Source organism: Oncorhynchus keta, chromosome 13 (assembly GCF_023373465.1).
Source record: "Oncorhynchus keta strain PuntledgeMale-10-30-2019 chromosome 13, Oket_V2, whole genome shotgun sequence".
In the NCBI taxonomy this organism is placed as follows: domain Eukaryota; kingdom Metazoa; phylum Chordata; class Actinopteri; order Salmoniformes; family Salmonidae; genus Oncorhynchus; species Oncorhynchus keta.
In genome coordinates this window covers 5,818,477-5,843,469 of record NC_068433.1, presented here as the reverse complement: position 1 = coordinate 5,843,469, position 24,993 = coordinate 5,818,477, and the positions used below count along the sequence as shown (strand labels likewise).

Sequence of the window (24,993 nt, the reverse complement as noted above, 5' to 3'; positions counted from 1 at the left end):
TAAGTGGGAGAACTTGCACAATTGGTGGCTGACTAAATACTTTTTTTGCCCCACTGTATATCTAGTTTAGAGCTATGATCAGGCTTCTGGTTACAGAATTGAGACATCTTTGTCAGATTAGGAGCATAAATAGATACAAATGCTATTTTCCTTCGGTACAGAGTAGAAGGAACCTTAGTCTAAACTGACCTGAAAACACCCCAGCCTGTTTTGATGACTGAACATTTCAGCTATATTTGTATTTGATGTAACCCACAATCGCCTACAGATTTGATACATATGAAGGCCTATATTTACTCTGGATTTGACAAACGATAGATTGACTAGGATCCTTTGAAATTGTCCCACGTTATATTTGTTCCCAATTAGGTTAAATGTAGTCCAATTAATGAGCTTTTAATGTTTTTCTACTAATTTGCATAGGCTAATCATTGAGATGAATGATATTTAATATCTTAGCAGATAATTAAATGACAATAACAGTAGCTGTAGATTATGTAATGAAAAGTTGAAGGGTGGTTGGTAATGGAGGACATCAGGTGGATCCACATCTGGGTGTTGGACAGATCTCCTAGGTCCTGGAGAACAGGTAATGGAGGTCATCAGGTGGATCCACGTCTGGGTGTTGGACAGAACCCCTAGGTCCTGGGGAACAGGTAATGGAGGTCATCAGGTGGATCCACGTCTGGGTGTGGGACAGAACCCCTAGGTCCTGGAGAACAGGTAATGGAGGACATCAGGTGGATCCACGTCTGGGTGTTGGGCAGAACCCCTAGGTCCTGGGGAACAGGTAATGGAGGACATCAGGTGGATCCACGTCTGGGTTTTGGGCAGAACCCCTAGGTCCTGGAGAACAGGTAATGGAGGACATCAGGTGGATCCACGTCTGGGTGTTGGGCAGAACCCCTAGGTCCTGGAGAACAGGTAATGGAGGACATCAGGTGGATCCACGTCTGGGTGTTGGGCAGAACCCCTAGGTCCTGGGGAACAGGTAATGGAGGACATCAGGTGGATCCACGTCTGGGTGTTGGGCAGAACCCCTAGGTCCTGGAGAACAGGTAATGGAGGACATCAGGTGGATCCACGTCTGGGTGTTGGGCAGAACCCCTAGGTCCTGGGGAACAGGAAATGGAGGACATCAGGTGGATCCACGTCTGGGTGTTGGGCAGAACCCCTAGGTCCTGGGGAACAGGAAATGGAGGACATCAGGTGGATCCACGTCTGGGTGTTGGGCAGAACCCCTAGGTCCTGGAGAACAGGAGCAGAGTTAAAGGGAACAGGGTAGGAGACAGAGAAGTAAACAATCAAACACACAGGTTACAGGTTGATCAGGTATGTAAAACGGCAGTTATTGAATGATTTAATATACATGTTTGATTAGACATGCAATATTGTTAATAGCAGACAAAAAATAAAGGATACCTGTCTGTAATTTCTTGATTCTCCTCTGGTAGCTCTCCTTCTGTTTCTCCAGCACCTTGTCCTTGTTCAATCTCACCTTGATTGATAATAGAAATATATGCAATTTATTTGTCATATTATTACAAATAGATCTCTCACATATTTCTTGGAGGGTCAGAAAAATAAATAAATGAACAGCGGACAACCTCCACATGCTTCTCATCCTGAAGCCTGAAGGTGGTCCTCGAAGGCGTTCTGATCCGGTTCGACAACCTCCACATGCTTCTCATCCTGAAGCCTGAAGGTGGTCCTCGAAGGCGTTCTGATCCGGTTCGACAACCTCCACATGCTTCTCATCCTGAAGCCTGAAGGTGGTCCTCGAAGGCGTTCTGATCCGGTTCGACAACCTCCACATGCTTCTCATCCTGAAGCCTGAAGGTTGTCCTCGGAGGCGTTCTGATCCGGTTCGACAACCTCCACATGCTTCTCATCCTGAAGCCTGAAGGTGGTCCTCGGAGGCGTTCTGATCCGGTTCGACAACCTCCACATGCTTCTCATCCTGAAGCCTGAAGGTGGTCCTCGGAGGCGTTCTGATCCGGTTCGACAACCTCCACATGCTTCTCATCCTGAAGCCTGAAGGTGGTCCTCGAAGGCGTTCTGATCCGGTTCGACAACCTCCACATGCTTCTCATCCTGAAGCCTGAAGGTGGTCCTCGAAGGCGTTCTGATCCGGTTCGACAACCTCCACATGCTTCTCATCCTGAAGCCTGAAGGTGGTCCTCGAAGGCGTTCTGATCCGGTTCGACAACTTCCACCGCATCACGTGGAGTTTCAGTGATTTGAAAGTACGTCATGCAAAAATAGCAATAGACAAAACAAACAACACTAAGTCAATCACAAATTTGAAATATTACAGTATATCCAATAATTGTATTTACAATTGCGTTGTTCACCTCAGTCAACAGCTGCATCTCCCGTCCATACAGCAGGCGATATGGTGAGTACTCAAATAAAGCGACGTATCAGGGCAAAATTTGAACTGTGATACTTACCGATCATGTGCCATGGTGAAACAACTGATGCGCTTCAACTTCTACGCCCCAGTCTTCACCCTCTCAAACTCCTGTCAGACGAGACAGGGTACTGACTTTTAAGCACAAGGTGACAAATTGAAATATTATGTTCTCTCTGATATGAAATCAGAACCATTTCAGATATAATAGAATGTGATTGATAAACAAAATGTTATTTCACTTACCCAGCTGTCCACATTCTTGACAATCCCATGCCAATTGTCAAAAGAAGAGTTATGTTGATTTTGGCAATCAAGCACTTCACTTCACTCCACCTTCTCCTCAGTTAAAAATCACCCTCCTGTGAGACTGGCAATCCTTGTAAGTACATGTGATTGCCTAACAAGTTCGAAGACAAGAGTCTAAGTAATTTTGCACCACTTTCTGTTTCTCTCTCCCCCATCTCTCTCTGTCTTTCACTCTCTTCCCACCTCTCTCTTTCACCCTTTCCGTCTACCAAAGACACTTAGTTAAAGGCAGTTGGAATGACCATAATTGCTTTTTTATTTTTATTTTATTTTAACTTTATTTAACTAGGCAAATCAGTTAAGAACATATTCTTATTTTCAATGACGGCCTAGGAACAGTGGGTTAACCCCTGCTGTTCAGGGGCAGAACGACCTTGTCAGCGCGGTGATTTGAACTTGAAAGAAAAAAAACTAATTGAATTGAAGGTGTTATTTCACACCAGAGTTAGTCTCATGTTCTTTTAATACATACTGTAGATTGAAATGGCCTATACCTCACCGTTCAACTGTACAACAATATGTACATAGTGTTACAATAGTTATTTTTTCTGATTATGAGTGAATGTTCTTTTGACGAGTGTATTTTTTTGACACTCAAAGACCCAAACGGCGTTCCATACAACATTCTATAATAAAATGGTGTTATTTGAAATTAAACGCTTATTTTACGTGTCAAATAGTAATATTTGACGTGTATCTTTGTTTACATGCAAAGACCCAAACGGCGTTCCATATCTATATTGGGTTAGTTCTGAAAGTCTACAGTACATTTGAACAAATTCGAAAGTGAAAGTAAACTGCGACAAATAGGCACAGCACATTTATTGTTCTACGGTCTTGTCGGGGGAAGATCAGGTCTAGTTATTCGCATAAGTGTGATTGAGATATATGATAAAGGATTGTAATCATTATTTTCTGAACTAATATTTCCCGACTTCATTTGGATGTCGTGATTTTGCAGAGATTTTACGCACGACATGCCACCTTGCGTTATTGAAAAAAACAGCTCGAGGGCCCTGTATACAGTAAGTAGACCTTCGCTGGTTTACCTTTGTCGAATTTGTAATAAACTATTGCGGAAATACATTATGTAAATGATTTTTGCACGATCGACCATAGCCCAATAAATATATTTTAGATTGCTATTTGAAGGTGAAAGTAATATGTGCCCGCGAACGATAGGCAGGATTTCAATATAGTGACATTAACACATTTTCATTCTTTTCAGGTTATGTGGTTGTACATATTGGCAGCTTGGGGTGTGTGTGTCTCCACTGCCACTTCTGGTGAGTAGCCAAGACTAGTAGTGGCGGTTTAAAATCTTTACTGAATTATAACAACGATTCAATAAAGGAACTGTAATAGACTAATTACTGTATTTGTATAGGCCTATTTGGAATCTTTTACCGGCGCAATTCCTTCCCGTCACACCGACATATAATTATTCAATTATTGCACCCACACTGCTCGCGCGCGTCAACGATGGTCTGCGTTGCCAAGGGAAAGAACAGTAGTCAGTTCTATTTGTGACGCTGATCGCGCTGAAAGTCCTGCCTCTCCCATCTCCTCATTGGTTTATAGAAGCAGAAACCCATGCCCCATCTCATTGGTTTATAGAAGCAGATATCCATGTCCCATCTCCTCATTGGTTTATAGAAGCAGATACCCATCTGCCTTCTCCTCATTGGTTATACCCTCCTGTGTGACTGAAAGACATCAGTGGTGGTAATAAACCTTTTATGAAAGTTATTTGCCAATTAGATTTTTTCAGTGTGATTACAATTGCACTAGAATAGTTTATTTATATTATTTAATGTATATTTTTTGCATGTTTTAGTATTTTATTGTTAGTGCCTGCGTTTTGTTTTGCATGATGTTGCAATGTAAGTTGTTGATCTGTATTATGAATACATTAAAATAAATATATATATATTATTTTTTATATATATATATAAATAATAATAATAAAGAAAGTTAGTTGCCAATTACCATATAAGTCCAAAGAAGAAAATCCTGGAAGGAGGAGAGATGACTAGAAACGATTCTGTTGTCCGGTTTATGTGTGGATTAATTGTCGGAGTAGAGGACCTTGTGCATCTCAGGTAAAATAAAAACTCAATGTTCATATCCCAGGACAAATTAGCTAGCAATAGCAAGCTAGCTAAATAGGACAAATTAGCTAGCAAATGCAAGCTAGCTGACTAAATTGCCATAAATGTTTAATGCTTTTTTACCTGTCCTCAAATTAATATAATTCGTTCAGAGTTAGTTTTGATATTTTAACCTGCGTGTCTTGATCTCGTTTGGTGTGGGGTGACAAAATCAATTTGCTCACGATGGCGCGCGGCCGGTTTGGGTATGGTGTTAGGCAGGGTTTATAACTTTGTGGCTGTGGTATCTAGTGACAGTTTTCTAGCTTTGCAAAGCCGCCTGATCCCGCAAGCTAATATTGATGTTGTATCTGCAGTGTGAATCAGTCTGGTATTTACAAGGCTACAGGTTTTCCCATGGATATTACAGATTTGAAGATATCGGATCTTTGGATACCAGACCACAAATGCATTCTAGGCTAAATTTTGGAGGTGCCTTGAGATGTATTTGACAAAAAACAAACAACACATTTCTGAGGCTTTTAGTAATAATAATAATAACTTTATGACTTTTGACATTTTAAACTCACCAAGTTAAAACAAAGTAAAACAGTGTAATCATAAGATGGTGATAGTTTGAAACCCTTCTTCTTCCTCTATCAGAAATGTTCACGTGTGCGGTACCCGTGGATCCGGTCTCGGCACGGTTGGGACATGTTGCCACCATGCCATGCTGGCTCACCCCTTCCATGAACGCAGAGGGCCTGGAGGTGCGTTGGTACCGGCCCAAAGATTTCGACAACCCGGTCTTGCACTACAGAGAGAGGAAGATCCAGGAAGCATCACAGCAGTCCCAATACGTGGGCCGCAGCTCCCTGGGGCTCCAGGAGGTTACGTCACAAGGGCTGAAGGGAGGGGATGTGACCTTGAAGCTGGTTAATGTCACTCTGAAAGACCAAGGGGAGTATGTGTGTTACGTCAGCAGTAACCAGGACTATGGGACTGCCAGTGTCTTTCTCAATGTGACTGGTGAGTTCATTCAAGCAAAACATATCCAGGAATGATGCTACATAAATGAAATGATATCCATCATTCTTTCACAAATAGTTGAATTAGCCAAGGTAAAAAAAATTTATTATTTTTTATTTGAGACTTTAATCCCCTCCTCCTTAATGTGCACTTAATCTCCTTCCCAGTGAGGGGCACCCCTCCTCTCCTCTCAGCAGTCAGAACAGATGCTGACTCTGTGAATGTGAGCTGTGTTTCCCATGGATGGAAGCCAAGGCCCAGGCTACAGTGGTCAGATGGGAGGCAGACTCTGAAACCTGCGAAGCTGGACTACAGCAGTGGTGCCCATGGTCTGGTGTCTGCCCACAGCTGGGTCCTCTCTTCCCCCTCCAGTGCTCCCTGGGTATCCTGTTCTCTGGTTCTGTCTGAAGGGGAGGAGATGGAGGGAAGAGTGGACCTACGGAACGTTGCGGCTGTACCAGGTCAATAATGATAATAACCGTGACTCTTTCTGCAATGAGCATATGCTGATCTGGAAACTATCACAAGGTGTGTGTGTGTCCACCAGTTTGTTGAATTAAATAAGGGATACCTTCTTTCCACTTCCAGAGACTTCATCAGGACTGCAAACAGCTGTCATCATTTTAGCTCTGCTTCTGCTCCTGTCCGTTGTCTTCATCGGTGTGCTCTACAAAAAGAGAGGTCAGGGCTATGTTTTGGTTTTGATAGTTATACTATATATTGATAAGCATACAATGCCATGAAAATGTTAAGACTGGGTCACATTTGAACTTGAGCCTAAGAGGGTATGGAATCCTCTTTCCATCATCATATCTGGATTACCTATCAGAGACAACATTAGTCATCAAGACATCTCCTAATGCCACCTTTATCCCTCCTATGATTCCATTGAAAACTCATGTGTGTTTTGCTTTTCAGGAAACAAATCAACACATGTGCTTAAAGGAGGTAAGGAATCTATTTATCCACATCACACTTTTCAATGTCAGTGTTCATAATTTGATTTTCAATGCTTAACTTTATAACCATGTGTCCTAAATGTTGTGGCATTTTATGCTGTAACTAGGCCTACATTGATCGTGTAAGAGAATACAATTAAAACTCTAAATTAGCACTACATCAAGTCAATGGACACTAAATTATAAACACTACCTATGGACCATATTCTGTGCATGGTCACCACAATGTAAGATATTGTCTTTATCATATGGCAAATATTGATCCAAAATACTTACTGTACAGAATACATTTAACATTTTCCTACTCTCCCTGTTTTTGCGTAGATATATTAGATATCGAGACTATGAGACAACCTGAAGGTGATCTATTTTGACATTTTCCAAAGAGAATCTGAATTTATTCTGATATTGCCTTTCTTTATCATCCAAGATGCTACACTTCTAAGAGTGTATAGCAAATATTGATCCCCAAAACAGAATACTTACTGTACAAAATACATTTAACATTTACACATTGTTCCTGTTTATTTTGTGTAGATTTAGTGGATATAGAGAATATGAGACTAGCTGGAGGTAATCTATTTTGAAATATTTCTGATACATTCTGATTGTTATTATCATTATTGTTGTTATTACGGTTCATCGGCATCTCCTGATTCTGTGTTTGTCCTCAACAGTGGATGTCACATTGGATCTCAAGACAGCTCCTTCCTATCTGACAGTTGATTCAACTGGTAAAATTGTGAGAGACAGTAAAGATAATCCATGTCCTCCGGGTGAGCATGCTTATATACTTGGAACTCATGGTTTTACCTCAGGCAGCCATGCTTACTGGGAGGTTAGACTGGATAAGGAGATGGTAGGCGTTAAAGAATCCTGGTGGGTTGGACTGGCAAGTGGGTCTGTTAAAAGACAAGGTGATGTACCAGCCACACCTTCCAATGGTTTCTGGTTCCTGTCCTCATACAAAGAGAAAGGCTTACGGCTTAATATGGCCCCCGACATCCTACTTCCTGCCGATCCTAGACCTCAGATACTAGGGGTGTATTTGGACTATGACCAAAGAGTACTCTCTTTTATCAATGTAAAAGACAATAAACTGATTGTCACTGTGAGAGCCATGTTCATTGGGGAGCTGTTTCCTCTTTTTAACCCAGGTCAAGGTGACACAGCCCCTATGACGATATTAGATGCTAGCCACTATAAAACAAAACCTGTAGAAGAGTCTGCTTCTGAGACTGGTGCCTTTCTAGTTTCTAACCAAAGTCGCAATCATCAGACTTCTGAATCCAAAGACTGTCTTTAAATGTCTGTAAAACAATGAAAACTACAGCACTATATATTAACACATTGTTTTATGTATCTAGTGCACTTCATATTAGGGTGTGTACAAGTAGTATTCTGCACTGGTCCAATTCATCATCATCTCCTTGCTCTTCTTCTTTGTCTGCAGTGCAATTGGATTTGATTTGACTACCGTGGAAACATATGATTGGTGATAGCAGTGTAGTAGGTGGATGTGGTGGATGGATATATATTGTAGATGGATGGATGTAGTAGGTAGATGGATGTGGTAGATTGATGGATGTGGTTGACGTAGTGGACGGATGGACGTAGTAGTGATGTAGTAGATGGATTGATGTAGTGGCTGGATGGATGTAGTAGCGATATAGTAGATGGATGTAGTGGATTTATGGCTGTGGTAGCGATATAGTAGATGGATGGATGTAGTAGATGGCTGGATATAGTGGATGGATGTAGTAGATGGATGTATTGGATTGATGGATGTAGTAGATGGATGTAGTGGATTGATGGATGTACCGTAGTAGAGAGATGTAGTTGATGGATGGATGTAGTAGATGGATGTGGTAGATTGATGGATATACCGTAGTAGAGAGATGTAGTTGATGGATGGATGTAGTAGATGGATGTGGTAGATTGATGGATATACCGTAGTAGAGAGATGTAGTTGATGGATGGATGTAGTAGATGGATGTGGTAGATTGATGGATATACCGTAGTAGAGAGATGTAGTTGATGGATGGATGTAGTAGATGGATGTGGTAGATTGATGGATGTACCGTAGTAGAGAGATGTAGTTGATGGATGGATGTAGTAGGTAGATGGATGTAGTGGATTGATGGATGTACCGTAGTAGAGAGATGTAGTTGATGGATGGATGTAGTAGATGGATGTGGTAGATTGATGGATGTACCGTAGTAGAGAGATGTAGTTGATGGATGGATGTAATAGATGGATGTAGTGGATTGATGGATGTACCGTAGTAGAGAGATGTAGTTGATGGATGGATGTAGTAGATGGATGTGGTAGATTGATGGATGTACCGTAGTAGAGAGATGTAGTTGATGGATGGATGTAGTAGATGGATGTGGTAGATTGATGGATGTACCGTAGTAGAGAGATGTAGTTGATGGATGGATGTAGTAGATGGATGTGGTAGATTGATGGATGTACCGTAGTAGAGAGATGTAGTTGATGGATGGATGTAGTAGAGAGATGTAGTTGATGGATGGATATACCGTAGTAGAGAGATGTAGTTGATGGATGGATATACCGTAGTAGAGAGATGTAGTTGATGGATGGATATACCGTAGTAGAGAGATGTAGTTGATGGATGGATGTAGTAGAGAGATGTAGTTGATGGATGGATGTAGTAGATGGATGTGGTAGATTGATGGATGTACCGTAGTAGAGAGATGTAGTTGATGGATGGATGTAGTAGGTAGATGGATGTAGTGGATTGATGGATATACCGTAGTAGAGAGATGTAGTTGATGGATGGATGTAGTAGGTAGATGGATGTAGTGGATTGATGGATATACCGTAGTAGAGAGATGTAGTTGATGGATGGATGTAGTAGATGGATGTCTACATATATATATGGTGTTTGGTTTGACCATCCCCTGTTTTTCACAGCAGTGCAGAACAGGAGATGGAAAGAGAAGCTCCTTGCAATATAGCCGCTTTCTATAGTGCTCACTATTATTATTTTAATGGTAGAGGCATCTTTCTATAGTGATCACTATTATTATTTTAATGGTAGAGGCATCTTTCTATAGTGATCACTATTATTATTTTAATGGTAGAGGCATCTTTCTATAGTGCTCACTATTATTATTTTAATGGTAGAGGCATCTTTCTATAGTGCTCACTATTATTATTTTAATGGTAGAGGCATCTTTCTATAGTGCTCACTATTATTATTTTAATGGTAGAGGCATCTTTCTATAGTGCTCACTATTATTATTTTAATGGTAGAGGCATCTTTCTATAGTGCTCACTATTATTATTTTAATGGTAGAGGCATCTTTCTATAGTGCTCACTATTATTATTTTAATGGTAGAGGCATCTTCCTATAGTGCTCACTATTATTATTTTAATTAGTGCTCACTATTATTATTTTAATTAGTGCTCACTATTATTATTTTAATTAGTGCTCACTATTATTATTTTAATGGTAGAGGCATTGGTCACATTTAATTTGAAACCGTAGATTTTTCCCTGTTACAGTTTGCAATATAGAGCAATGTACTGCTCACTAGAAAATATCAGATTATACTGACTGAAGTATGTGCATTTAAAAACAAAAAAATCCTACTGGGAAAAATCTTTTTCAACAGCCAACTGGAAAACTTAGCCATCTTTCTAGAGCTCCATCTTTCCGATTTGACCTCATTTTTTCCCCCCAAGTCCCCAGTTATCTTGAAAGCAACATGACCATCACATGCAGGTACCATCAGGTCAGGAAAATAAAAAGCTAATTATTTCAATTTATGCTCAGCTGTGCGTCGCAAATGCTACACCAACTGATCTATTTTGTCAATCAAAGCTTGAGATTTGAAATGTAATATTGTCTGAGAGGAACATTGGCCGTAGGCAATATCCTCTGATAATGTATTAGGTCTCCTGAAAAAAACTAATTCCTAACAGAACTTTTTTTATAATTTTAATGTAAAAATCTCCAAATCATGTTTAAAAGAAAAAAAATCTGAAAAGATGATCTCGGCATGCAATATGTTTTCTGGTTGTGGGAGTCTCACCTGGCCCAATGGTCAAACAGAAACAATTTACACTATTTCGTGTTTTGACCAATCAGACCAGGTCTGAAAAGATCTGATGAGAAAATATCTGATGTAATTGGTCGAAATACCAATTAGTGGGAAAAAAATATGAATTACTGAGGATAATAGGCCACTCCTATTTGCCATATCTGTATACCATCTATTGCATCTTAGCCTATGCCACTCGATCATTGCTCATCCATATGTGCACATATTCTTATTCCATCCCTTTCCTTAGATTTGTGTGTATTAGGTAGTTGTTGTGGAATTGTCTTGGCCAGGTCGCAGTTGTAAATGAGAACTTGTTCTCAACTGGCCTACCTGGTTATATAAAGGTGAAATAAAAAATATATTTAAAAAATTAAGTGTTCACACTGAGAAATGTTACGTGTCACAATCAAATCAAATCAAATTGTATTTGTCACATTGCCGCCGAATACAACAGGTGTAAACCTTACAATGAAATTCTTACTTACAAGCCCTTTTTCAACAATGTAGTTTTAAGAAAAATACCCCCAAAAAACAAGAAATATAAGTAACAAATAATTAAGAACAGCAGTAAATAACAATAGTGAGGTTATATACAGGGGGTACCTGTACAGAGTCAATGTGGAGACTATATACAGGGGGTACCGGTACAGAGTCAATGTGGAGGCTATATACAGGGGGTACCGGTACAGAGTCAATGTGGAGGCTATATACAGGGGGTACCGGTACAGAGTCAATGTGGAGACTATATACAGGAGGTACCGGTACAGAGTCAATGTGCGGGGTTAGTCAAGGTAATTGAGGTAATATATACATGTAGGTAGAGTTATTAAAGTGACTTATGCATAGATAATAACAGAGAGTAGCAGGGGGTATAAGCCCCTTGAACCTAGACTTGGCGCTCCGGTACCACATGCCGTGCGGTAGCAAAGACAACAGTCTATGACAATTTTTATGGCCTTCCTTTATCACTGCCTAGTTGTAACTGACAGTTAGACTTACAGGTTATGTCGTTGTCTTTTGTTTGAATTGTTTACGTGTCCGCTGTGCGGGAGAAATGATAATACAAGCGGAACTACGTAGCTAATACTGTTGTAACGGGGATCCTTATTGCAGCAACACACTTTTGGAGGGAAGGCAATCCTGCGCTGCGTTAGCTAAGTTTTCATGTCATCGGGTGTAGTTCATAAAGGTTGAAGAGTGTATGTTAGGATGAAGTGTGAATTCATGCCAGGAATAATAAGTGTGAAGTTTGATTTCCTCCCTTCTGTAATAAGCAGCCAATGAGGTATTTTTCCTTTATTCTTTACTGTTTAATCTGATACTGTTATAACGCCGGTTAAACTGTTTAGTATGTAAGCACTTCTAAGTTATACCAAGCTAATAAGTCACTCGTAAGATAAGGAGGTTGTAAGAGTGTGCTTAACTGTATTTTTCATTTACCTTATAGTTCTCACGGAAGGTGATAATTCTGACTAAAACTACATAATAAAACCGCCAGTTAAAATCAAGGAACGGTTGTGCTCGTGGTTACAGAAGGGAGCTACACTGGTATAGAGGTCCTGGATGGCAGGAAGCTTGGCCCCAGTGATGTACTGGGGCCGTTCGCACTACACTCTGTAGTGCCTTGCGGTCGGAGGCCGAGCAGTTGCCACACCAGGCAGTGATGAAACTATACTCTCGATGGTGAGAAGACGCATGCCCAATCTTTTTAGTCTCCTGAGGAGGAATAGGTTTTGTCGTGCCCTTTTCACGGCTGTTTTGGTGTGCTTGGACCATGTTAGTTTGTTGGTGATGTGGACACAACTTGAAGCTCTCAACCTGCTCCACTACAGCCCCATCCATAAGAATGGGGCCTGCTCGGTCCTCCTTTTCCTGTAGTCCACAATCATCTCCTTATTCTTGATCACGTTGATGGCGAGGTTGTCCTGGCACCACACTGCCAGGTCTCTGACCTCCTCCCTTTATGCGGTCTCATCACTGTTGGTGATCAGGCCTACCACTGTTGTGTCATCGGCAAACTTAATGTTGGTGTTGGAGTCATGCCTGGCCGTGCAGTCATGAGTGAACAGGGAGTACAGGAGGGAACGGAGAACACAATCTGAATGTCTGGGAACATTTTCACATTAGGAATATTTTTTACACATTAGTTAGGATCTTTTCATTTTTGATAGGGTGTTTTTTCTTTAGTATTGACATAATTTCTAATTCCATGTATTAACTACATTTGTATAATGTCAAGTAAAATGTAACGTGTCAGTTAAGAATGTGTTTCTCGTAAAAAATGTAAAAATATATTACATTTTTTACAATGGTTTTATTTTTCAGTAATGTTTTGGTAGTGCTACTGTTTTTCCTGCATTATGTCAACATAATGTAGCAAATACTTCAGAATTTTTACACTTAATAAGTTGTCACATTTTTGTTATTGTTGATTAGTAATTATGTACAATATGTAAATGACAAAAAAAGGAATAAAAAAACAAATGGTGTCATAAACAAATTCAAGTAGGTATGCCTTGTTTATACTAGTTTGACTGAGACAGTGGTAGAGGTATAGTGAGGTAATCAGGCACACATTGTGTCTGGATATCTTACAAGTGTAGATGAATCTGGACAGTGAAACCATTTAAACCATAATTAGTGAGTGTGGATGAGGTAAGAAAATTATGGTTGTCTTATCAACAATGACAAGCCACCGAGGTCTGACAGCTTGGTTGGAAAATGACTGAGGATAATGGAGGACGATATTGCCACTCCTATTTGCCAGATCTTCAATTTAAGTCTACTAGAAAGTGTGCGAAGAAAAAGTAATTCCGCTGCCTAAGAATAGGCTTTACTGGCTCAAATAGCTGACCTATCAATCTTTACTAAGGACATTCCAATGGCTTTGAGTAAAGCCAGCCTGTCTATGTATGTGGATGACTCAACACTATACTACACGTCAGCTACTACAGTGACTGAAATGACTGCAACACCTAACAAAGAGCTGCAGTTAGTTTCAGAGAGGGTGGCAAGGAATAAATGAATCCTAAATATGTAAAATCATTCACTAAACCTCAACTAAATCTTGTACTAAATAATGTGGAAATTGAGCAAGTTGAGGTGACTAAACTGCTTGAAATAACCCTGGATTGTAAACTGTCATGGTCAAAACATATTGATACAACAGTAGCTAAGATGGGGAGAAGTCTGTCCATAATAAAGTGCTGCTCTACCTTAACAGCACTAACAACAAGGCAGGTCCTAAAGGCTCTAGTTTTGTTGCAGGATGAACCAAACTTGTGGAGATCTACAATTTTCTGAGGTCTTGGCTGAATTCTTTTGATTTTCCCATGATGTCAAGAAAAGAGGCACTGAGTTTGAAGGTAGGCCTTGAATTACATCCACAAGTACACCTCCAATTGACTCAAATTATGTCAATTAGCCTATCAGAAGCTTCTAAAGCCATGACATCATTTTCTGGAATTTTCCAAGCTGTTTAAAGGCACAGTCAACTTAGTGTATGTAAACTTCTGACCACCTGGAATTGTGATACAGTGAATTATAAGTGAAATAATCTGTCTGTAAACAATTGTGGGAACAATTACTTGTGTCATGCACAAATTAGTGGAGTGGTTGAAAAATAAGTTTTAATGAATCCAACCTAAGTGTATGTAGACTTATAATAATAATAATAATAATATATGCCATTTAGCTGACACTTTTATCCAAAGCGACTTACAGTCATGTGTGCATACATTCTACGTATGGGTGGTCCCGGGAATCGAACCCACTACCCTGGCGTTACAAGCGCCATGCTCTACCAACTGAGCCACAGAAGGACTTCTGACTTCAACTGTACATATATATAGATATTTATTTTTATTCGCTAATCACACCTTTTTCATATCTAAGGCCATAATCACTCCCAGAGCATTGAAGTGTGTAATACCAATGTCCATTCTGTGTAAATAGCCTTCCAGGCTAGAGTCAGGCACTACTAACATAGTGAAACGTTAAGAAAAACGTTTTTCTGTCTCAGAAGAAAAAGTCAATTTCTCAGCTGCCTCACATTCATTTTATTTCAATTGTAACATATCTTTTGACATCCAAATCAATAACATAGGTAGGGTTGTGTTCTCTAAAAACACTGGTCTGAAAATGAGCTGGCTACACATTAACATTGTCACTAGTTTGCACATTGATTTATTGATTGGTTTCTTAGTTGATTTATCAGGGATTCATCGTGTTTGATTATGGAGTAAATCCAGAGTAAAAAGGGCATCCAGTCGAAGTTCTTCTGTTGAATGAAAGAAATAAATAAAAAGATTCAGTCATGCGTTTATCACATCAATTCATATGGGTTCATATGTAGACCAGCAGTAGAGTAGACAGGACTCACCGATGGAGGCGGACAGGAAGTGGCAGCAGCCGAGCCAGGCCATCATTACACTGTAGGGGCTGAGGTAGGTTACAGTCAGAGGGTGTGTCCCCATAGTCTACAGTGTCTTCCTCTCTACTCTCTCCATAGTCTACAGTGGCTTCCTCTCTACTATCTCCATAGTCTACAGTGGCTTCCTCTCTACTATCTCCATAGTCTACAGTGTCTTCCTGTCTACTATCTCTTTAGTCTACAGTGTCTTCCTGTCTACTATCTCCATAGTCTACAGTGTCTTCCTGTCTATTATCTCCATAGTCTACAGTGTCTTCCTCTACTTTCTCCATAGTCTACAGTGTCTTCCTCTCTACTATCTCCATAGTCTACAGTGTCTTCCTCTCTACTCGCTCCATAGTCTACAGTGTCCTCCTCTCTACTCTCTCCATAGTCTACAGTGTCTTCCTCTCAATTATCTCCATAGTCTACAGTGTCTTCCTCACTTTCTCCATAGTCTACAGTATCCTCCTCTCTACTCTCTCATAGTCTACAGTGTCTTCCTCTCTACTCTCTCCATAGTCTACAGTGTCTTCCATCTCCATAGTCTACAGTGTCTTCCTGTCTACTATCTCCATAGTCTACAGTGTCTTCCTGTCTACTATCTCCATAGTCTACAGTGTCTGCCTCTCTACTATCTCCATAGTCTACAGTGGCTTCCTCTCTATTACCTCCATACTCTAGAGTGGCTTCATCACCTCTCCTACATTTCAATCGTCTACAAAGCCTTCCTCTCTACGCCTCCTTTCTTTCATCTCCTCCATCCTCTTCTTCCTCTCCTCCATCCTCTTCTCTGCATCATGTTAACAGTTCAGTAGCTCCCTCTCCTCTCCATCATCTCAATAGTCTACAGTAGCTTCCTCTCCATCATCTCAATAGTCTACAGTAGCTTCCTCTCCATCATCTCAATAGTCTACAGTAGCTTCCTCTCTATCATCTCAATAGTCTACAGTAGCTTCCTCTCTATCATCTCAATAGTCTACAGTAGCTTCTTCATTTCCTCAGAGACCTTCCTCTTCTTGTTTCATCTCCTCTCCTTATCTCCTCTCCTTCCTCTTCTTGTTTCCTCATCTCTCCTCTCCTTCCTATTATTGTTTCCTCATCTCTCCTCTCCTTCCTATTCTTGTTTCCTCATCTCTCCTCTCCTTCCTATTATTGTTTCATCTCCTCTCCTTATCTCCTCTCCTTCCTATTATTGTTTCCTCATCTCTCCTCTCCTTCCTATTCTTGTTTCCTCATCTCTCCTCTCCTTCCTATTCTTGTTTCATCTCCTCTCTCTCCTCTCCTTCCTATTCTTGTTTCCTCATCTCTCCTCTCCTTCCTATTCTTGTTTCATCTCCTCTCCTTATCTCCTCTCCTTCCTATTCTTGTTTCCTCATCTCTCCTCTCCTTCCTATTCTTGTTTCCTCATCTCTCCTCTCCTTCCTATTCTTGTTTCCTCATCTCTCCTCTCCTTCCTATTCTTGTTTCCTCATCTCTCCTCTCCTTCCTATTCTTGTTTCCTCATCTCTCCTCTCCTTCCTATTATTGTTTCATCATCTCTCCTCTCCTTCCTATTATTGTTTCCTCATCTCTCCTCTCCTTCCTATTCTTGTTTCATCATCTCTCCTCTCCTTCTTATTATTGTTTCATCTCCCTCTCCTCGTCTCCAGTTCTTCTTCCTCTCCTGGTCTCCTCTCTTTCCTCACCTTCCCCTCCTTATCTCCTCCCCTCATCTCCTTCCTCTCCTCCTCTCCTTCCTCTCCATCCTCTTCTCTTTCCTCTCCTCATCTAATCCCCTTCCTCATCTCCTCTCCTTCCCTCATCTCCTTCTTCTGCAATTAGCTGTTAGCTGTTTTGTACTCACGGCCTCCCAGACAGGTGTAGGAAACCTCCAGGTATTTGTAGGTTCCAAAGCAGGGGTCCCCGAAGACCGGATCAAGCCCCAAGGTGCACTGACTCTTTCCCTCACACCTGCAGAGTTACACATTTATAACACAATTATAACACACAAGGGGGGATATTTGTAAACCAACTTTCAACACCACTGACATCCCCAAACTAGAGAGGAGAGATGGGGAGATGGATAGAGAAAGTACCATTGTTTGACAACGTCCAGGGTTTTGGGTTGCAGACAGTTCTGGTTGCTGAGCTCGTGTCGTCCAGCAGAACAGGTAGAGCCGTCTCTACGGCCGTAGTTAGCATGAAACACCTTTATCATACCCTTACCTACACACACACACACACAATAATTGAATTGCAGCCTTACCTACACAGGCTGAGGGGGGTGTTAGGTGTAATCATGTGCTCACCACAGTCCAGGGAGCTGGTTGAGCCCTCGCAGGTGATACTGGTCTCTGAAAACACAACGCACACACACAACATCAGCCCTGCTGCTGAGACACAACATCAGCCCTGCTGTCGAGACACAACATCAGCCCTGCTGCTGAGACACAACATCAGCCCTGCTGCTGAGACACAACATCAGCCCTGCTGTTGAGACACAACATCAGCCCTGGGGATAAGGAAAACATGAGCTCTGAGCAAGAAAGAGAGCCCTGGGAGGACAATCAACATCAGCCCTGTGGGAGGAGGAATGAAAGATCAGGTGGGAGGAGCAATCAAAGAGAGGTGGGAGGAGGAATGAAAGAGAGATGAGCCCTGAGCAATCAAAGAGAGGTGGGAGGAGGAATGAAAGAGGTGGGAGGAGGAATGAAAGAGAGGTGGGAGGAGGAATGAAAGAGAGGTGGGAGGAGGAATGAAAGCCCTGAGATGAGAGGAGGAATGAAAGAGAGGTGGGAGGAGCAATCAAATCAGAGGTGGGAGGAGGAATGAAAGAAGATGGGAGGAGGAATGAAAGAGAGGTGGGAGGAGCAATCAAAGAGAGGTGGGAGGAGGAATGAAAGAGAGGTGGGAGGAGCAATCAAAGAGAGGTGGGAGGAGGAATGAAAGAGAGGTGGGAGGAGGAATGAAAGAGAGGTGGGAGGAGGAATGAAAGAGAGATGAGAGGAGCAATCAAAGAGAGGTGGGAGGAGGAATGAAAGAGAGGTGGGAGGAGGAATGAAAGAGAGGTGGGAGGAGCAATCAAAGAGAGGTGGGAGGAGGAATGAAAGAGAGGTGGGAGGAGGAATGAAAGAGAGGTGGGAGGAGGAATGAAAGAGAGGTGGGAGGAGGAATGAAAGAGAGGTGGGAGGAGGAATCAAAGAGAGGTGGGAGGAGGAATGAAAGAGAGGTGGGAGGAGGAATGAAAGAGAGGTGGGAGGAGGAATGAAAGAGAGGTGGGAGGAGGAATGAAAGAGAGGTGGGAGGAGGAATGAAAGAGAGGTGGGAGGAGGAATGAAAGAGAGGTGGGAGGAGCAATCAAAGAGAGGTGGGAGGAGGAATGAAAGAGAGATGGGGAGGAGGAATCAAAGAGAGGTGGGAGGAGGAATGAAAGAGAGGTGGGAGGAGGAATGAAAGAGAGGTGGGAGGAGCAATCAAAGAGAGATGGGAGGAGGAATGAGAGAGAGATGGGAGGAGCAATCAAAGAGAGATGGGAGGAGCAATCAAAGAGAGATGGGAAGGAAGGAGTGATTGTGACAACACAGTATGGGGCTCCATTCATGAAAAAGTGTTGACTACTTTGTATCATGCACAAGCACATTTCCATTGACTAATTGTTCACTTGACACCCCTACACAGGTTGTTGTCCACCGTACAAGTAGAATATAGGTGTCAGAAGTGGAATGTAAGTGAACAACAACCTGTGCTTGGTATCAAGTGAACGACAAGCCCATTGGACAGGAGAGGGAGAGCGCCAGAGGGAGAATACTGACTAGCAGGAAGGCAGATGTAGGTGACGTCCAGATATTTGTAGGTTCCGACACAAGGGTCCGAGATTTGATTCACTCTCATGTTCACCTCGCACGTCTGCTTCCCGTCACACCTGGAACAACCCACAGAGCAACACCAGTAGAACCATAACAAAGCCACTACATAACTCCAACATAACCTGTAAAAACGGATATCTGGAGCTTGTCTGAGCGGTTGGCCTCTGAGCCCTCTGAGCCCTTGTACTTGATGCTGATTTGATCAACAAGCTTTCACAGTCTCACTGCAAAATTAGACGTTTGTCCACATTTCTCCAAACATCAAATTTTGAAGTTGCTTTAAATGTAATGGTAATAGCGTTGCCCCTCGTGGCGACGTGGGTTAAGTTCAGCTTTTAGGGACACAAACAACTAAGATTAACTTCAGGCATTCATTCCGATTGGTTAGATGAAGGTTAAAAACAGAAAAACGACTACCCTGTTAAGTTTTGCTATGTATTAAGACTTGCCTCGATAACTAAATGTGGACGGATGGTGCTGTGGTCTGAACAGCAGCAGTCTGTCATATAGACCTGGGTTCTAGCTCCAGGTACTTGTTTTGTTTGCACCCTAGTGGACGGTTTTGACGGAGCTTCCTGAGCACGTTCAAAAATGTCAAATTCCAACTTGAATCTGGAGTGACTTGACTTGGCTCTGCACACTATAGTGTGTGTGTGTGTGTGTGTGTGTGTGTACCTCTGTGACCAGAGTGCCAGAGTTCCTTCCTGGGAACACTTTGTGTTAGTCAGCTGACTCTGAGGTCGTCCCTGACTACAGGTCTGGCTGTCTGTGCGTCCATACAGTGCTTTCTGGAGAAAGACCACCCCATCTCCTATGAGAGAGAGCAAGAGAAGCGGGAGCATGAGAGACTCACGAGTCAACTCAACTAAGTAACCGATTGGCACACAGAGTGTTGTTTCTTACCACATTCCAAATGCACCACACCCTCACAAGTAGTCACCTTCTCTGTGGACGACAAAAATTTGACTCATACAAACACATCACACATACATCATATAGAGAAAAAAGATTCAGCATATTTCTGTGTGTGAGCATGAATGTACAGTTGAAGTCGTACGTTTACATTCAAGGCCTACCTTCAAAATCAGTGCCTCTTTGCTTGACATCATGGGAAAATCAATAGACATCAGCCAAGACCTCAGAAAAAAAAGATTGTAGACCTCCACAAGTCTGGTTCATCCTTGGGAGCAATTTTCAAATTCCTGAAGATACCGTGTTCATCTGTACAAACAATAGTACGCAAGTATAAGCACCATGGGATCACGCAGCCGTCATACCGCTCAGGAAGGATCTCCTAGAGATTAACGTACTTTGGTGCGAAAAGTGCAAATCAATCCCAAAACAACAGCAAAGGACCTTGTGAAGATTCTGGAGGAAACAGGTACAAAGTATCTATATCCACAGTAAAACGAGTCCTATATCAACATAACCTGAAATGCCGCTCAGTAGGGAAGAAGCCACTGCTCCAAAACCACCAGACTACAAATTGCAAAAGCACATGGGGACAAACATTTAACATTTACATTTAAGAAATGACGCTCTGGTCTGAGAACAAATTGGTGCATACACCTTATGACAAAACAGAACTGTTACATAGTGCATCTTATGGGGGGTGAGAAGGGGATTACTTACCCTATCCTAGGTATTCCTTGAAGAGGTGGGGTTTCAGGTGAAGGTGAACACCGCCCTGGCCGTGAGGGAGTTTGTTCCACCATTGGGGGCCAGAGCAGCGAACATGTTTTGACTGGGTGAGCGGGAACTGTTGCTGCAGGAGGGACTGGTGAACGCAAAATGATGGCCTGATCATGAGGGATGAAAATTAGGTGCCGTATTGAAGCAACATCTCACAGCATCCGTCAGGAAGTTAATGGTCTTGTAGTGGAAATGCGTCTTCCAAATGGACTATGACCCCAAGCATACTGACGGAGAAAGTTGGGAAAATGGCTTAACACCAACCAGGGCTGGCCATCACAAAGCCTCTGGTTGTGGCAAAATGGCAACAAAAAGTCCATGAGTTGTAGGGGTTTAATGGCACAGAACCCAGCCAACAGCGAAAAGTGTGCAGTAATCAAGACGGAGATGACAAGTGCCTGACTCAGTTGCGCCAGCTCTGTGTGAGGCAGGGTCGTACTCTGCGGTGTTGTAGGCATGAACCTCAGGAACGGGAGACCGTCAAATGTTAGTGTAAATGGGTCTTTTAATAAATGCCCTTAACGCTCTGGGAGGAACACAATGGAGTGTCATACATAAATCAAACAGTCCTTCCCCGGGTAAAGGACCCGTCTTGCTGAGGTTCAGCTTGAGGTGGTGATCCGTAAAACTGAACACTCTGACATGCAGAGATACAATCTCCTGGTCAAAGAAGGGGGAAAGGAGAAGATTAATTGTGTGTCGTCTGCATAGCAATGATAGGAGAGACCATGTGAGGTTATGACAGAGCCAAGTGACTTGGTGTATAGCGAGAATAAGAGAGGGCCTAGAACAAAACCACTGGGGGACACCAGATGGTGAGAGACGGTGACGACCGCCGGTGAGGAGACAGATTCTCGCCACGCCACCTGGTAGGAGCGACCTGTCAGGAGGAATGGGCCAAAATTCACCCAACCTGTTGTGGGAGATGCCCAACTGGGAGGGGTGGAGAACATTTGATGGTTAAACAGTATCAAAGTCAATGATACTAAATACTAATTGAGTGAGTTAGCTTTAGCAGTGGGAGCGCCTCCGTGATACAGAGAAGATATTAAAGCTGAAATAAATCTTGAAACCTGACTGATTAATCAAGAATTTCATTCTGAAAATAGCGGTAGAGCTGGCCAAGGACGGACGCTCAAGAGTTTTGGAGAGAAAAGAGAGAAGGGATACTGGTCTGTAGTTGTTGACATCGGAGGGATCGAGTGTAGGTTTTTTTCAGAAGGTGCAATCCTAAGACGGAAGGGACTAAGCCAGCGGCCAGGGATGAGTTTGAGCTTGGATTAAAGAAGGTCAGGAAATGGTCTGAGAAGAGAGAGGGGATAAATGTTGTTGGCTGAGGGCCGTGTAAAGACGCGAGATTTCATCTGTATCTTCAGGGGAGTTCAGTTCATAGGGTAGGCAGTGTGAGCAGAAACTGGGATATGTTTGACTTAGCAAACGAGGATCGGATGTCCTACAATGTTTCAAACTGGTTGACGAAGTCATCTGCAGAGAGGGAGGAGGGGGTGGGGGAGGAGGATTCAGGAGGAGGAGAAGGTGGCAAAGAGCTTCCTAGGGTTAGAGGCAGATGCTTGGAATTTAGAATGGTAGAAAGTGGCTTTAGCAGCAGAGACAGAGGAGGAAAATGTGAGTGGAGGGAGTGTGGATGCCAGGTCCGTGGGAGGCGTGTGTGTCCTCCATTTGCCGGCTGCCCGGAGCCCTGTTCTGTGAGCTCGCAATGAGTGTGTGCGCGAGCCACGGAGCGGCGGGGTAGGTTACCAGCTGCTCTGGAGGCAGGGACATAGGAGTCAAAGGATGCAGGGGAAGATATTGAGTCAGGATATGCAGAAGATTTGACAGAGGGAAGAGATGATAGGATGGAAGAGGAGAGAGTCGCCAGAGAGACACTTCTCATTTCCATCACACCTGGGAGCAGAAGTGTTGTGAGAGCACCTAAAACACCACAAGGTTTTTTTTAAAATTATGTTAGTTCTCTGATTTGGAAGAACAGCTCTGTGCTAAAGATTTAGGACAACATTCCTTTTCAGTGGGGGAGCTCAGTTTTTCAAAAGAGGAGAGGAGTTCTTGATAAGATTCCCATCTGGCTGAACTGAGTATTCAGACCCCTTGACTTTTCCAGAACTTTGAGAGGTGAGCGCCAGGAAAGGAGCTTATTCTAAGCTATTGAAACTTGTATTTTTTCGATAAATGATAACAAAGGGCTGGTAACTGTGACAATGACAAAGCAAAACAGATGTTTCAGATTGTTTGAAATTTATAGGGAAAACCCCAGAAAGACACATTTACCTGGGGTGCCACCACCAGACCCTTTACCAGAACTTTGTTGAAGCACCTTTGGCAGGACGAGGAGAGAGCAGTACAGCCTCGCATTCTGTGGTGATCCATGCTTCCGCAGTGCATCTGTATTTGGAGGCAGTATCTGAGATGAACTTCTTTGTTGGCCTGCAGATCGGCAGTTCCAGAGGCTACCGGAGACCTGGAACTGGGGTCGTAGCGCTGGGACCACCAGATTAGGTGGCCGCAGCCACGAGCGTTTTCAGGTCTGTGCAGAGAGTTCGAGAGAACAGGGATAGACAGACACATAGTCAGGCTACAGAAGAGGCTACGCTAATGCAAGGAGATTGAATGACAAGTGGACTACACGTCTGCATGTTCAGAAAGTTTGTTACGTAGAAGAATCTTATTGACTAAGATGATTAAAATGATACAGTACTGCTGAAGTAGGCTCTGGCAGTAGGTTTTGACACTACACTAATCAAGTCTGTACTTTGCTAGTTTCTACAGTCTACTCCTCGGGGCCTGGCTAGCTAGCAGTGCTTGATTACGTTACGTGCGTTAAAAGAACGACAATAGCTGGCTAGCTAACCTAGAAAATCGCCTAGACTACACAATTATCTTTGATACAAAGACAATTGGTAGCTAGCTATGTAGCTAGCTACGATCACAAATCAAACCGTTGTGCTGTAATGTAATGAAATGAAATAAAAATGTGATACTACCTGTGGAGCGAAGCGGAATGCGACCGGTTGTTGAGTGCAGAAGTTGTATTCGGTAGACGTTGGCTATTGTTTGTTATCTCCTAGCAGTGTCTCCTACGTTAAGGACCAAAATAGCTGGCTAGCTGTTTTCTACATCCACAGTGTCTCCTACGTTAGGTAACAAATCTGGCTAGCTGTTAGTTGTTAGCTAGCTCAGCAGTGTCTCCTACGTTAAGGACGACAAATAGCTTGCTAGCTAAACTCGGTAAATTAAGATAATCATGCAGACTAGCTCTAAACTACACAATTTCTTGGCTACGAAGACAGCAAAGACAACTATGTAGCTAGCTAACACTACACCAATCAAGTCGTTGAGTGTAATAGTTTCTACAGTGGTGCTATACGGTAGACGTTAGCTATGTGGCTAACTGCTGGGCAGTAGACTACGTTAGGACGACGAAATACGATAATTACGCAATTATCTTTGATACAAAGACGGCTATGTAGCTAGCTAAGAAGAAATTGCTAAGATTAGACAAATCAAACCGTTGTACTATAATGAAATGTAATGAAAAAGTTATACTACCTGCGGAGCGAAATGCGGATGTGACCGCTCGCTCCAACCCGGAAGTAGATCGACAAAGATCATACTTTTTGGAGAAATGTCCTCTGGTCTGATGAAACAAAAATAGAACTGTTCGGACATAATGACCATCGTTATGTGTGGAGGAAAAAGGGGGAGGCTTGCAAGCCGAAGAACACCATCCCAACCGTGAAGCACGGGGGTGGCAGCAACATGTTGTGGGGGTGCTTTGCTGCAGGAGGGACTGGTGCACTTCACAAAATAGATGGCATCATGAGGGATGAAAATGATGTGGATATATTGAAGCAACATCTCAACACATCAGTCAGGAAGTTAAAGCTTGGTCGCAAATGTGTCTTCCAAATGGACTATGACCCCAAGCATACTTCCAAAGTTGTGGCAAAATGGCTTAAGGACAACAAAGTCAAGGTATTGGAGTGGCCATCACAAAGCCCTGACCTCAATCCTATAGAACATTTGTTGGCAGAACTGAAAAAGCGTGTGCGAGCAAGGAGGCCTACAAACCTGACTCAGTTACACCAGCTCTGTGTCAGAGTCGTAGGTGTAGGTGGCAGGGAAGTCAGGCGCAGGAGAGTCAAATGGAGTG

General features: G+C 42.6%; 2 protein-coding genes and 1 long non-coding RNA gene across 19 annotated transcripts in view; 2 read left to right on the top strand and 1 right to left on the bottom strand.

Moving 5' to 3' along the window:
- Positions 1 to 583: 583 nt before the first annotated feature.
- LOC127906662 (uncharacterized) lies at positions 584 to 1,278 on the top strand. Of its 5 annotated transcripts, XR_008062285.1 has the most exons (4): positions 584 to 642; positions 710 to 807; positions 875 to 977; positions 1,045 to 1,135. It is a non-coding gene; the product is annotated as an uncharacterized LOC127906662 (long non-coding RNA). The 5 variants fall into 5 exon arrangements; XR_008062286.1 differs by lacking the exons at positions 584 to 642; positions 1,045 to 1,135 and adding an exon at positions 1,193 to 1,278 and having other exon boundaries at positions 643 to 776; positions 844 to 991; XR_008062283.1 differs by lacking the exon at positions 584 to 642 and having other exon boundaries at positions 643 to 776; positions 844 to 977; positions 1,045 to 1,175.
- Positions 1,279 to 3,601: 2,323 nt separating this feature from the next.
- LOC118391837 (butyrophilin subfamily 2 member A2-like) lies at positions 3,602 to 12,382 on the top strand. Of its 13 annotated transcripts, none has more exons than XR_008062280.1 (10): positions 3,602 to 3,747; positions 3,951 to 4,008; positions 5,476 to 5,841; positions 6,009 to 6,302; positions 6,430 to 6,522; positions 6,760 to 6,789; positions 7,125 to 7,160; positions 7,338 to 7,373; positions 7,478 to 8,655; positions 9,544 to 12,382. XR_008062280.1 is itself a non-coding variant. In XM_035783298.2 (9 exons), exons 1-9 carry the CDS (start codon positions 3,700 to 3,702, stop codon positions 8,104 to 8,106), a joined length of 1,590 nt encoding a protein of 529 aa, XP_035639191.1. In that variant the 5' UTR covers positions 3,602 to 3,699; the 3' UTR covers positions 8,107 to 12,382. The 13 variants fall into 13 exon arrangements, 1 of the variants encoding a protein (XP_035639191.1); XR_008062271.1 differs by having other exon boundaries at positions 8,920 to 12,382; XR_008062279.1 differs by having other exon boundaries at positions 7,478 to 8,919; positions 9,613 to 12,382.
- A 2,526-nt stretch (positions 12,383 to 14,908) lies between these two features.
- LOC118392682 (L-rhamnose-binding lectin CSL1) overlaps positions 14,909 to 24,993 on the bottom strand; it is a 13,536-nt gene continuing 3,451 nt past the window's right edge. The window contains exons 6-13 of the mRNA XM_052459248.1: positions 20,037 to 20,078; positions 19,809 to 19,944; positions 19,080 to 19,189; positions 17,577 to 17,621; positions 17,364 to 17,493; positions 17,132 to 17,238; positions 15,256 to 15,314; positions 14,909 to 15,153 (exon numbers count right to left, since the gene is read on the bottom strand). Of these exons, the coding sequence (XP_052315208.1) occupies positions 15,301 to 15,314; positions 17,132 to 17,238; positions 17,364 to 17,493; positions 17,577 to 17,621; positions 19,080 to 19,189; positions 19,809 to 19,944; positions 20,037 to 20,078 (584 nt within the window). The 3' untranslated portion in view covers positions 14,909 to 15,153; positions 15,256 to 15,300. The remainder of the gene's footprint in view (positions 15,154 to 15,255; positions 15,315 to 17,131; positions 17,239 to 17,363; positions 17,494 to 17,576; positions 17,622 to 19,079; positions 19,190 to 19,808; positions 19,945 to 20,036; positions 20,079 to 24,993) is intronic.

Coding starts and splice junctions, on each gene's coding strand:
- LOC118391837 (XM_035783298.2), top strand. CDS start 3,700: ATGCCACCTTGCGTTATTGAAAAAAACAGCTCGAGGGCCCTGTATACA. Junction 6,790..7,124: donor AACACATGTGCTTAAAGGAG/GTAAGGAATCTA, acceptor GTTTTTGCGTAG/ATATATTAGATATCGAGACT. Junction 7,374..7,477: donor GAATATGAGACTAGCTGGAG/GTAATCTATTTT, acceptor TGTCCTCAACAG/TGGATGTCACATTGGATCTC.